The sequence below is a fragment of the Tiliqua scincoides genome, chromosome 5 (assembly GCF_035046505.1).
Source record: "Tiliqua scincoides isolate rTilSci1 chromosome 5, rTilSci1.hap2, whole genome shotgun sequence".
Lineage (NCBI taxonomy): Eukaryota > Metazoa > Chordata > Lepidosauria > Squamata > Scincidae > Tiliqua > Tiliqua scincoides.
The window spans coordinates 86,252,693-86,266,045 of record NC_089825.1 but is presented as its reverse complement, the minus strand read 5'-3'; the positions used below and the strand labels follow the sequence as shown (position 1 = coordinate 86,266,045).

At 47.3% G+C, this 13,353-nt stretch overlaps 1 protein-coding gene across 3 annotated transcripts in view; it reads left to right on the top strand.

The window, feature by feature from the left end:
• The window catches only part of MLLT6 (MLLT6, PHD finger containing), a 111,016-nt gene that overhangs the window by 74,527 nt on the left and 23,136 nt on the right, over positions 1 to 13,353 (top strand). For 2 of the 3 annotated variants that reach the window (XM_066627167.1, XM_066627165.1), the window contains exons 9-12: positions 407 to 584; positions 2,656 to 3,261; positions 10,629 to 10,807; positions 12,804 to 12,921. In XM_066627167.1, the coding sequence (XP_066483264.1) occupies positions 407 to 584; positions 2,656 to 3,261; positions 10,629 to 10,807; positions 12,804 to 12,921 (1,081 nt within the window). The remainder of the gene's footprint in view (positions 1 to 406; positions 585 to 2,655; positions 3,262 to 10,628; positions 10,808 to 12,803; positions 12,922 to 13,353) is intronic. The other variant, XM_066627168.1, reaches the window with a different exon arrangement.

Genomic DNA, 13,353 nt, shown 5'->3' with positions numbered 1-13,353 from the left:
AATTTTGTGCATCACCCTCCCAGTGCACGTCACCCCCCTCTTGTGCATCACCCCCCGCCCGCACTCCCGCACCCCCCTAGTGATGCCACTGATGCAGATTAACAATTTACCAGGGGCCTGACAGGTGACATGCTGTAAAGTTCCAAATAACCAATGAAAAAAAGCAGAAGATATCAACCAATCAGGATCCAGGTAGGACAAAGGGAACTTTTGAATCTCTTATTCTGATGGGGCAGATATCTCTTTATTGGCAAAGAGGTCTACAGGATTTCAAGATTTGAGGCTGAATGGTTCTTGACCGTATTGTGGTCTACAAAATGGCAAAGAACCTGCACATAAATGCTGTGATATGTTCAAGATTATTTTGACACTCTTTCTGTCTCCTTATGTCCCTTGTTCATTTCAGCAGAGTTCCACCAACCATCATGAGAGCAGTAAAGAAACCTCGGAGGTCATCAGGTCAGAAGTGAAAGGCAAGAAGTCTTCAAGCCATGGCGCAAGCCATAAAACCAAGAAGTCAGGAAGTGGCAAAAGCTCAACGGGCTTCAGCTCATCCTCTTCCAGTGGGGCATTCCCACCTACAGGTGAAGAATGGGAAGGAACTGGGAATGTTGCTAGGGTCAGAGTGATGGTGGAACATACTAGGACAATGGATTAATGCCACCACCTCTTTAGAAACTAATTCTGGATTTTTTTTGGTTTTGATCAGTTTGTAGCCCTGAGATCTATAGAGAAAAATGCTGAATTCAGCCTTTAGGACCCTATTAAAAAAGTGTTTTATTTTTCCTTGTTCATCTTGTATAGCTATTCCTGTCACCTTACTTCTATTGCTTCACAAAATCTGTTTCCTGAAGCAGGACTGAATTTCAGACTGAGCTTCTGTTTTGTTTTTAACCAAAAGTGTTTAGTTCTTCGGCTGTTGGCATCCTTCAGTCTTGGAAGACTATGGTGTCACGCCCTGAATGGTGGCTCTGGAACAGAGTGTCCTCTCCAGTGCACGAAGCCTGGGTAAAGTAGGTATGGAGGATAGGCTGTTACCCATGCAGCAAATCCCCCCTCTCCACGTCGCTGAAGTGGTCCAATGGAAAGGCAGAGGCCAATACGGTTGGTTCCAGCAGCGTCTCAGGAGTTGCCAGAACGTGACTGTGTTCAGCCATGAACTGCCTTAGGGACTCTGGCTCCAGATTTTGCCTCGAGGTTGACTCCTGAAGCCTTTTCCCTAACTGGATGTAGCCACAAGGCAGTGGAGGTTTGGGATCAGAGTTTTCTTTCTCTCAGATGAGCTGCCTTCCCAGGCTGACGAGTCCCATCTACCCAGTGGCTGTTTAGTCGCCTCTTACGACAAGTACAGCCAAACTGAGGGCCTATTCTTATCCCCAGCCCCCAGGGGACTCTTCGGCTGTAAAGGGCTAAAAACTATGTAAAGGGCTGAAAACTAAAATCCCTTCAGCTGTAAAAGCAGGCTTCAAAGTAATGGTGAACGTGGAATCTGTGGATTCAGCCCCCTTGGTTTTAGTTATCCATGTTTCCACCTCACAATGCATTCTGGGGTGAAGTTGGGTGAAGGGAGGAGCCTCGCGTGATCAGGAATAGGCTGCGGGCAGCTCAGAAGACTGCCTTCGGACCTCAAAATGCAGCGGTTTTGCTGCACAAAGGTAGGCGTAGCTGCCTACCCTACCTTTTTAAAGGGTGTCCCCAGTATCTGTGGATGCCTAGTATCCACGCAGGAGGGTCCAGAACAAAACCCCCACGGATACGGGAGTATGCCTGTGTAAAGACAATGCCAATTGAAATTTCGGAAGTAGGGGGTGAGTGGTGCTCACCAGTGGTCAGTAAAAGGGTTTCATGCCTCACATGACCCCTTGCCAGGGTTTCATGCCTCCCTTGCCCCACGACCAGCAGAATCAGAATAAGATTATATACAAAGTGAGTCAATATATGCTACTATGCATAATGTATATAGTTCATATCCTTCAACTTTCCCTTTTGTACTTCGTTTGATGCATTCTTTATTTTAGCACAGAAAATGAATAGCCCTGCAGTAGGGGACGTTTGTATTGGTGCTTCTCTATTATACTTCATGTGTGTATATGTTTTACTTTACTCCTCAATGTTGCTCTTCTGATCTTTGCACAGAAAATGGTTGGCAACCTTCAGTCTCGAAAGACTATGGTATAAGCCTACAGCACCCGGTATTCCCAGGTGGTCTCCCATCCAAGTACTAACCAGGCCTGACCCTGCTTAGCTTCCGAGATCAGACGAGATCATAGCATAGTGATTAAGAGCACAAACTGTATGCCAGGAAGTCCTTCATTTGGAACTGCTGTGAACTTACTTTGGTGGCTTTAGGCAAGCTAGTATGCTGTCAGAGTCAACCCCTCTCATGCCAAATGCTGCCCCCTTGCTTGATATATATACTGACAGATTATAAACCACAGGCAAGAGAGCTGCAGTTCTCATAGCACAACATCAGGTGCATTATACATTTTATTTATCTGTCGAGTTTATACACCAGCCTATTACCCTTTATTAAGTAATAACCAGGATGGTTCCCAGTCCAGTCTATCAGTCATCCTGAATCAGCGACAGCTATGGCTCTGGGGCCTTGAATCATGCCTGCACTAGGTTTCAGGATTTCCCTTGATCTCCTTTTAGGTACCTCATGCAGCTCATTGCCCTTCTCCCAGGACTTTGTGACCTTCCCAAAGCTGGAGCAGCAACAGCAGCAGTCGGAGGAAGAAAAATACCGCAAGCCTGTCTCTTCCTCATCTTCCTCCGCCCATTGCTCCCCACTGTACGAAGGGCCAAAAGGAGATGTCTTTGAGCAGAAGGTGGTCTTCTCAGGCTTTGGCTCCATCATGCGCTTCTCCACCTCAGCTGTCAGCCAGCCGAGGGGTCGTGAATCTTCTCCCGTGGACTACAAGGCCTCAAACTCTGTAAGTGCTCCCCCTGGTGGGAGCGGTGGCAGCAGCAGCACTGGTAGCCACAAGCGAATGCCATCCCTGAGCGTGGAGGAGGGGGAGATCTTGAAGGAAAAAAAGCACAAGACCAGTAAGAAAAGCAAGCATGGGCCAGGGAGGCCGAAAGGGAGCAAGAACAAGGAAGTCCCCGGTGCCCAACTTGTCGGCTCTACGGCTACCTCCTCTTCACCCTTCTCTGGGGGGTCCCTGGTCAGCTCTAGCATCGGTGGGTCCTCACGAACCTTCAGCCATGCCACAACACTTCCAAGTCTCAGTATGGAATCCCCACTTCTGGGATCAGGTATGTACGCTGACTGCAACCACAGTGGGAAGCCAGCTTCACAACTACTGATATAATCATTCACCCCAACAAGTTGAATGCTCAGCCAGTGTTCAGTCTTGGATTCAGTCTTGATCCTGCCCTCTTGCATCAAATGCACTAACTTTTTGTTAAGAGGCAAATATGCCTTATTTATATTCATCTTTCACCTTCTCTCCCAGTTAAAAAAATAAAAATAAAACCCCTCTGAGGATTGGTGACAGAAAGATTGCAAGCCAATAGGTGCCCATCACTACCATATTACAGTAAGGGTGCAATCCTAACTGCGCCCACGGCTGGTGCAAGTCTCTTGCACTGACCTGGAGAGTCACAAACGTGTCGTAAAGCACATTTGTGCCTCCTTAAGAGTAAGCCGGCATAGGGATGTGTGTCAGCATGCAGAAGCTGCATCCAGCCTCCGCCACGCCAACGGAAGATAAGTTTGCACCGGCCACGCTCGGCGTGAGTGCCTGGGGAAGGGTGGGAGTAGGCGTTCCGGAGTGGGGGAAGGGCAGGTGGTGGGTGGACCTGTGGGCGGGCAGCAGGAGAGCGGTGGTGTCAGGACCTGGCAGAAATGCCGGATCCTAGCCCCATTTCTGCAGAGTGGCTCCAGGCTGCTCGGTTCTGCTCAGATCTGTGCCAGCTCTTTAGGTAGTGCAGACCCGAGTAGACCCATTGGGGCTGCTGCAGCTCTACCCAGGGTAAGGGGAATTATTTCCCCTGGCCTTGGGCCAAGTCACAACCAACACCAAACTTGAGCTGGATACAGTGCAGGTCGGCCAGCCTGCATATTCCAGCACAAGTTAGGATTGCACTGTAAGTGTCAGTGCAGAGATAGGTTTTTCTGCAGTTCAACTTGAAGCCATGCTCAAAATGTCCAGAACCACTTGTGTGTATTTTTGGAGGGGGGGTTGCTCCAACAATGGAAAATTATGCAACTTGTCCCTCAAAACGGCCACGGTGCCAGAAGATTGGAGGATAGCAAATGTCACGCCTATTTTTAAAAAGGGAAAGAGGGGGGACCCGGGAAACTATAGGCCGGTCAGCCTAACATCCATACCGGGTAAGATGGTGGAATGCTTCATCAAAGATAGGATCTCAAAACACATAGATGAACAGGCCTTGCTGAGGGAGAGTCAGCATGGCTTCTGAAAGGGTAAGTCTTGCCTCACGAACCTTATAGAATTCTTTGGAAAGGTCAACAGGCATGTGGATGTGGGAGAACCCGTGGACGTTATATATCTGGACTTTCAGAAGGCGTTTGACACGGTCCCTCACCAAAGGGTACTGAAAAAACTCCACAGTCAGGGAATTAGAGGACAGGTCCTCTCATGGATTGAGAACTGGTTGGAAGCCAGGAAGCAGAGAGTGGGTGTCAATGGGCAATTTTCACAATGGAGAGAGGTGAAAAGCGGTGTGACCCAAGGATCTGTCCTGGGACCGGTGCTTTTCAACCTCTTCATAAATGACCTGGAGACAGGGTTGAGCAGTGAAGTGGCTAAGTTTGCAGACGACACCAAACTTTTCCAAGTGGTGAAGACCAGAAGTGATTGTGAGGAGCTCCAGAAGGATCTCTCCAGACTGGCAGAATGGGCAGCAAAATGGCAGATGCGCTTCAATGTCAGTAAGTGTAAAGTCATGCACATTGGGGCAAAAAATCAAAACTTTAGATATAGGCTGATGGGTTCTGAGCTGTCTGTGACAGATCAGGAGAGAGATCTTGGGGTGGTGGTGGACAGGTCGATGAAAGTGTCGACCCAATGTGCGGCGGCAGTGAAGAAGGCCAATTCTATGCTTGGGATCATTAGGAAGGGTATTGAGAACAAAACGGCTAGTATTATAATGCCGTTGTACAAATCGATGGTAAGGCCACACCTGGAGTATTGTGTCCAGTTCTGGTCGCCGCATCTCAAAAAAGACATAGTGGAAATGGAAAAGGTGCAAAAGAGAGCGACTAAGTTGATTACGGGGCTGGGGCACCTTCCTTGAGCCAGCACAGGCCCCCTGAGCACAGGCCCCCTGAGGAAAGGCTACGGCGTTTGGGCCTCTTCTGCCTAGAAAAGAGACGCCTGAGGGGGGACATGACTGAGACATACAAAATTATGCAGGGGATGGACAGAGTGGATAGGGAGATGCTCTTTACACTCTCACATAATACCAGAACCAGGGGACATCCACTAAAATTGAGTGTTGGGCGGGTTAGGACAGACAAAAGAAAATATTTCTTTACTCAGCGTGTGGTCGGTCTGTGGCACTCCTTGCCACAGGATGTGGTGCTGGCGTCTAGCCTAGATGCCTTTAAAATGGGATTGGACAGGTTTCTGCAGGAAAAATCCATTATGGGGTACAAGCCATGATGTGTATGCTCAACCTCCTGATTTTAGAAATGGGTTATGTCTGAATGCCAGATGCAAGGGAGGGCACCAGGATGAGGTCTCTTCTTATCTGGTGTGCTCCCTGGGGCATTTGGTGGGCCGCTGTGAGATACAGGAAGCTGGACTAGATGGGCCTATGGCCTGATCCAGTGGGGCTGTTCTTATGTTCTTATGTTCTTATGCATGTTTTTAGGTCAGCAAATGTGATTCCAGACTATGTCCATCACTCCTTAATTTTATGTCTGCCCCAAGTCTTCGCTGAGCCCAGTCCTCAGTGACGGTGACACTCAGCTTGAAAGCATATTGGTACTACCTGGTGAACATCTTGAGCTACTTCTGGTGTTACATCTTTTAACTTTGTATCATGGTGTAGAAATATTTCCACTGTGAATCCACAAGTTGGCAGACCTCAGCAAATATTGATTTCCTAAGTGCTGACCAAGACTTCCTGCAGTTAGGAGGATGAACCTTTGGAGCTCTGTGTAGTTTCTTGCCAATCAGCCTAGTAAATATACTTATTTTGTACTACTAGGGGAAATGCATGCCAAATGATGGGGAAATATATAGTAAAATGGTTTAAAGATAGTTGTGCCCTGATAGAATGAGAAAAGTATTTTTGCCTTTGTTTCAGACCTTGGAGAATGTGTTCCTTCTTCCTAACGTCCTGCGGTGTCACTCAGGGTGCAGTCCTAACCTACGCTTGGACAGGCAGGCCACAGTGCTGCATCCAGTGCAGGTTAGGTACAGGCTGCAGGTCCACTCAGGGTAAGGGGATATTTTTCCCCTTACCCCGTGTTGAGCTGCAGATCACGCCAACTATTTAGCTCGTGCAGATCCAAGCAGGCCGTGTAGGGCTTCAAGGCCCAGGAGTGGGGGTTAGGATTCAGTGCATGCTGCCACAGACAATCCCTTCTGCCTCCAGGGTCCATTCCTCCTCCTGTTTCACCCTTCCTCTACCCATAAACCTCCCCTTCCTGCCTCCATTCCTCCCTCCCATCGCCCTCTCCCACCCCCTGTGCCGGCCTGCCACAGCTGGTACAAATTTACCCTGTCTGGGGCTCAATCCAGCCTTTGCAAACCACAGCCCAGCACGTTGGCACGAACATGCTTTCCCAGCTCAGGGGGCCTGTGCTGGCTCAAGTCTTGATTACTCTGCCTGTTGTATTTTCAGACAATAGCTGTGCTGGTTGTTGCTCATTTCTGTACACCCATATTCATTCTTGACCATCTGCTTCCAGGGAATTTATCTGTAATAGCCCCTTCCTTAGTGTGAAATGAGTTGGTTGCTAGGCATGCAAATAGGTTTGAGATGAGTGAGAGATTGTAATATTGGCTGCTGATGTTACTATCTGTCTCAAGAAGGAGTAATGTTATTCCCCTATACTAGTGTTTCTCAAGGTGGGTCGCGAGCCCATTTCAGGTGGGTCGTTGCTGCCCCACTGCTGGCCCCGCCCACAGGCACTCATGCTCTGATTCCTAGCGGCAGGGCTGGGAGTGCCTGATGAAATGAGTGAGGGCGAGCCATCGAGATTGCCCTGGCTGTGAGAGCCAGGAATGAGCGGGTGGCTGGGGGAGGGAGGGTCTGGGCAACTGGCACCAAGCCTGAAATGGGGCCAGGCTGCTGGCTGGAGATGGCTCACCGGTGGGACTCCTGGACACAGCAAGAACAAGCTCCACAACCAGGACCAGCCTGCTAGAGGCAGCCAGCCTTAAATGAGGCTGGGCTGCCAGCTGGAGAGGGAGCCAACCCAGCCTGAAGGAGGGTGGGCCATCATGATTGCCCTGGCTCTCAGGAGTGAGAGGATGGCCGGGCCAGGCTGCTGGCCAGAAAAGGCTCGCTGATGGGGCTCCTGGACCAGCCCTCAAGAAGCAGCCAACCCCCGCACATGGTGCTCAGAAGGGGAAAGGGCATGCCAGAGCCAGGATGTAAGCCTGGGACCCTGGATAAGCTGTCCCAACCACCGAGAACTGAGTGGATCTGGGAGGGTGACCAGCCTGGCATGATGCCATTTCAGGGTAGGAGGAAGGCTGGGAGCCTGGGGCCAGCGGCAAGGGAAGAAAAAGTGAGAGAGGGGGACCAAAAATAAAATAAAGGCGCTGAATGTGCTTGCGTTAATGTCACTTCCAGGTTAATGACATCACTTCTAGTGGGTCCTGCACAGATTTCATTGTAAAAACTAGGTCCTGGTGCAAAAAGTTTTAGAACCTCTGCCCTATGCAATTCTTAGGAGGAAAGAGCACTGAGGTAGGGGAATTCTCTCTTGGGTGAAATGCTGCAGGTTTCCCGAATACACCAGTGGTTCTCACACTTTTTGCACTGGGACCCACTTTTTAGAATGAAAATCTGTCAGGATCCACCGGAAGTGATGTCATGACCAGAGGTGACATCATCAAGCAGGGAAAATTTTTGACAATCCTAGGCTGCAATTCTACCCACACTTACCCAGGAGTAATTTACTGTCATTGTTAAAAGCATATACAGAGTAACCTGTTAAAAGTACAGATCTGTAACATTTCCCCAAATGCAGTCCCATACCATGAGAGCATCAAGTTTCATAGATTAAAAATAAAATATTGAAATGAATGGGGACCCACCTGAAATTGGTTCACGGCCCACCTAGTGGGTCCCGACCCATAGTTTGAGAAACATTGCAATACACAACCTGCCCCTTTCTCTCTCAGCTCTCATACGGTGCCTGTTCACTCCAACAAAGTGTTTCAGGAGGAGAAGATTGACAGTCTACATTTGCAGAGATGGGGAACAGTATTAAGCAGAAGATGGGTAAATAGATGCAAGGGTGCATAGTCTTCACAGTCTGGTCCGTAATTTTACTGAGTCCGATGTTTAGCATCTCAGCCCAAAAACCATAACGGGAAGTCTAATAGCATACAACAGAACAGAAGTAGGTGAGGTTTGTGAATTCTGCACAAGACTGAATTTCAGGTGATTAAACTCAAGTTGGCCTCATGCATTGAAGCAGAAGCTAGATCTGGTTTATGGTCAATGATGTTTATTGAAAAATGGTTTTTATTCATCATAACCTAAGAAAGTTAGTCATGACAAGTCCTGTTAAAATTAACAGGGCTTCAGTTAATCACAACTAACTCATTTTGTAGATTTCAATTGTGTTCAGTCATGATTCACCTTCTTAGTATACAACCTGATTTTCACCCATAAGTTGCCCCCCATTGTATAATTTTTAATGGAATCTGAGATTCCGAGGAACCTGAATTCCGCTCCCAGTATCCCATTCTGCAGAACGTAAGTGTGCAGACAGCCCTTATTATAGGCTGTGTGTGGATGAGGGCTAAATTATGTCACTGTTGTCCTTGTGGCAAAATGATGTTTTCCAAGCAATTTCGCTGTGGCAAAGCGGTCTTCCAAACATCCCAGCATGTGGTGAAGATCACAGCATGCGCATCTTGGTTGCGAGTAGCAATTCCACTACGCGTTGGACAGCATCAAGGGGAGAAAAACTCAGTGTAGTAGTGTGATGAACTTGTCTTTAAAAAACAAAAACCCAGAACCCTGGTTGCTAGGGAGCAGCCTAGGCAGAAAGGGTTAAGGGGAAGGAAGCAGTTACCGCAGGCTTGTTTGCAGATGCTGCTTTTCAGGTCATAGGAGACAGATAGGGAGGAAGGGCAGCGTGGGAGTGTGTGGGTGGGGGTGTAGTTCAGCTTCGTTTTCGTTTCCTGGTGACAGCGCATTTTACCCATATCACTTGGGGCAGGGGAGGGGCCTGGGAAGAAAGACAGCGAATTCAGGATGTAATTATTTTTTTCAGGGAGGAGCTGTGACAAACCGCACGCCTCCCATAATCACAACCTCAAGCCATGTTTTCTTTTTCATTTTCCTGCCTGTATTGTGTTCAGAGAGAGAGAGAGAAATGATTCCGCAGTCCTGGCCCTTCCTGGGGGAGATTTTTCACACATTGTGAAGGCATGAGAATGTAGGAGCTACAGCCAATTCTCCAACTGATTCTCCAATGAATGAACATATCTGATAGTCATCCTTGCAAACGTGTGTTTTACCCTGAAGATGTTTTGAAGTGTATACCTACAAATACGTAAATGTGTAAAAAGGCCCCCTTAGAGTGCCAGGATCACTTGAGTGAAAGTGAAATACTAGCATTCAGTTGCCCAATTCCTTTATTTCCTTATCTTCCTCCTTCTTGTGACTCCTGCTGTCCTTGCAGTGTAGGCAAGGGCCATCTGTGTGAATGGAAGGGCTGTACATCAGCAAAGGGCTATTTTCTCATCTGTATGCACAGTGTAGAAAAGTAGGTGCAAAGGAGACTTAGGGCCAAATCCTATCCAATTTTCTAGCACCAGTGCAGCCATGCCAATGGGGCACGCGCTGCATCCTGCATTTCTTCCTTTTCCTCAAAGTTGCATTGCGGCTGCACCCGCACTGGAAAGTTGGATAGGATTGGGCTCTTAGCGGCAGGAAACTACTTCAGGGGTGGGGTGACATCACAGAGGGCCGACCAATCAGGAATGTGCAGGGCTGGCTCCTGCTTCTAGCTTTCAGAACTGTTTTGGTCCGATATAGAATTAAAAATACTTTAAAATGTTGCCTTCACCTTGAGAATCACAATGTGGTCTGTGTGTTGGAGGAGGGACTTGTATAGCTTGTCATCAGTTATGTCATGGGTACTGTCTTTAGGAATTATCCAAATCCCATCAGCCCTGCTAGCTAGCAAAAGAAGAACATCTTCTCAGGACCAATACGAGGTCTGAGAGAATACAGTATCTGGATTGCACATAACAAACAAACCACAGAAGCTTATTTATTGACCTATAAACTAGAAAAATTTTGGGCCTCAGTTAGTCCATTTATAAAATGGGAATAATAAAAGCATACCAGGAAGGCTGAGCGTAGACAAGTAATCTGAGTAAACAGTGAGCAGGCGAAACATGGGTGTTCTTAGTGTCTGGCTGCCTCACAAGTTCTGCTTTGGTTTCTTCATACAGGGATCTATACAAGTAACAAGGACCCCATTTCTCATGGGGGTGGGGTACTCCGGACAGTGTGCAGCACTCCACTCTCCTCCAGCCTTTTGGCTCATCAAGGCACTTCATCACTCCCGCAGCTCACCCGCTCTCCATTTGCAAGCACTATCCCAGCATCCTCTTCTTCTTCCACCACCCAGGTAAGGACTTCAGAGTAACATCAGTGCCGTAACTAATAACTTCTACATCTGAGTCATGCTCCCAGTTCTTCCCCCATTCCCACCTGGGATCCCACATCACAAACATTCAAAAGAACCACAATATATGTAGAAGTTGAAGAACCTAAAGGTAATACAGTATAACAGAAAATGCCCTTGTATAATGCCCTTGTATAACCCCCAGATTGACCTCTGTAAGATGTGATTTGTAAAATATGGAGTGAATGAGTTAGAGCAGAGTTTCTTAATTGGGGATATCCATATCCCCCTTGGGGATATGGGAACCAAATGATAGGGGCATGGGACTTGATCTCTGAAGAGTTTAAAAAGAAAAAATTGTTAGGTTAGATCAGTGATTTCCAATCTTTTTCATCTCACGGCACACTGACAAGGCACTAAAATGGTCAAGGGACACCACCAGGTTTTTGACAATTGACAAGGCACACCATGCTGCCAGTGGGGGCTCACATCTCCCATTGGCCCTTTTAATGAATGACCTTCCCCCAAATTCCTGTGGCACACTTGAGGACCACTCGTGGCACACCAGTGTGCCACGGCACAGTGGTTGAAAATGGCTGGGTTAGATTATTAACTATCACCATAATCAATATGAATTGAAGCATTCTGTTTCTAGCTAGCCACCTGTAAACCAAGGTATTGACAACTTTTGAAATCATATTGGTACCTGGTGATGATGATGATTTTGACTGTCTGGTAGTGGTTCCCAAACTGTGAGCCATCCTCTGGGGAGCCATGAAAAGCAGTCACCGGAGGGAGCCATAGAATCCCAGCAAAAAAAACCACCCTCAATAATGTATAGGATTGTAGCCTTAATGGGGAGCCACAGCCAATGGCCCAGTAGGTCCAGGGGTCAAAGTTTGGGAACCACTGGGGTATGGGGACATAATCGGCATACCATTGGGGGCCTGTAATTGTGAAAAGATTAAAAACCCCTGCTTTAGAGGGAGAAAGCTGCTACTTCAAGTTTTCAGTGTTCCGAGAGATTGCTCTTGATGCTTGCTGCTGTACTCAGGATCTGTGATACCAAAAACTGATAGGCAATAGCAATATTCAGAGACTGAATTTTACTGGGTTAGGCTGCCTTATAAACATCTAGAGTGCCATTTAGCCTGGCCTGGGGTCCTCATGGTGAAGGGAGGTGCTAACTTTGAAATGTAGCCAGGATATTTTCAGCTGTCATTAATGGAGAGATGAAAACCTCTGCTATCTCCTATTTGAAAAAAAGATAAGATGTTATTATTCTTTGGTGATTATGGAGCAGTGTCCCAGAAAACCTTCTTGTGATATGCGCCTGGTTGGAGCTGAAGTTCTGCTCATTCCCCATTAGTCTGTGGAACTCCTTGCCATAAGACGTGATGGCATATGGCCTAGATGTCTGTGAAAGGGGATTGGACAGATATCTGGAGGAAAAGTCCATCACAGGTTACAAGCCGTGATGGGTATGTCAGCATTCTGGTTTTTCAAACAGAAGGCCGGGTGCAAGGGATTGAGACCAGGATGCAGGTCTCTTGTTGTATTGGGTGCTCTCTGGTGGGCCACTGTGAGATACAGGAAGCTGGACTAGATGGGCCTTTGGCCTAATCCAGCAGGACTCTTCTTATGTTCCTTTGTTCATTAATCTGGTCCCTGGCTTTTATTATGAGCTAGCTTTTTTCTTTGTTTTGTTTGTGTGTGTTTTCCTTAATGAAGAGCAGCTTTCCTGCAGAAAGTAAATAAGTTTGTTTTTAAAAGAAAAGGTAGCCAATTATCCTTTTAGAAAAATGACAATCATGTATTGTAGAGTCTCTCTAAGTTGAGGGCCTTAATGCAATGCAGCTGCTTCTTGCCCCCTCCCCCCAACAGATTTTCCATCTACTGCTAATCTACGATCTGTCAGGAAGTTTGGAAATGATACCTCTTAAAATAAGTTGACCCGTTTCTTTTTCCCTTCTTCCTTCATCTTTTTACCCTTTTGCAGGTTTTCTCATTGGCGGGGCCTACATTCAGTCTCCCTTCCTCACACATATTTGGAAGTCCCCTCACCTCTAGCCTGTCAATCAATCCCCTGCTGAACCAATCGGAAAGCAATCGGACAGGTAAATGAGTCAGAAAATTACGGGACTGTTGATATCATTAGAAGTGTCCCTCAGTGAGTCAAGGCCATCATTTCTCCCTTCCCTATATTGATAAATCTCCAAATCTTTACTGTTGCTGAGGTTTCCATGTGTGAGAGTGTGAGCAAGTTAGGAAAAAACACCTCAAAGTTGCAGGGGTGTGTGTGTGTGTGTGTGTGTGTGTGTGTGTGTGTGTGTTTATATAACAAAATTATGCTGTTTTCAGTAATCATGTATTCTCATTTAGTGTCTCACTGTAGCTACCTGAGTACTGTAACCTAGCATCAGAAACATGGCCTGGAGTTCTTGGGAAATTGAATACAGGGCCATGCGCATGTGCAACGAAGGGGAGACGTGTTACAAACTTGACAGTGGGCAGCAGCTATGCTAGGCTGCCATCTGGTGGCACATGAA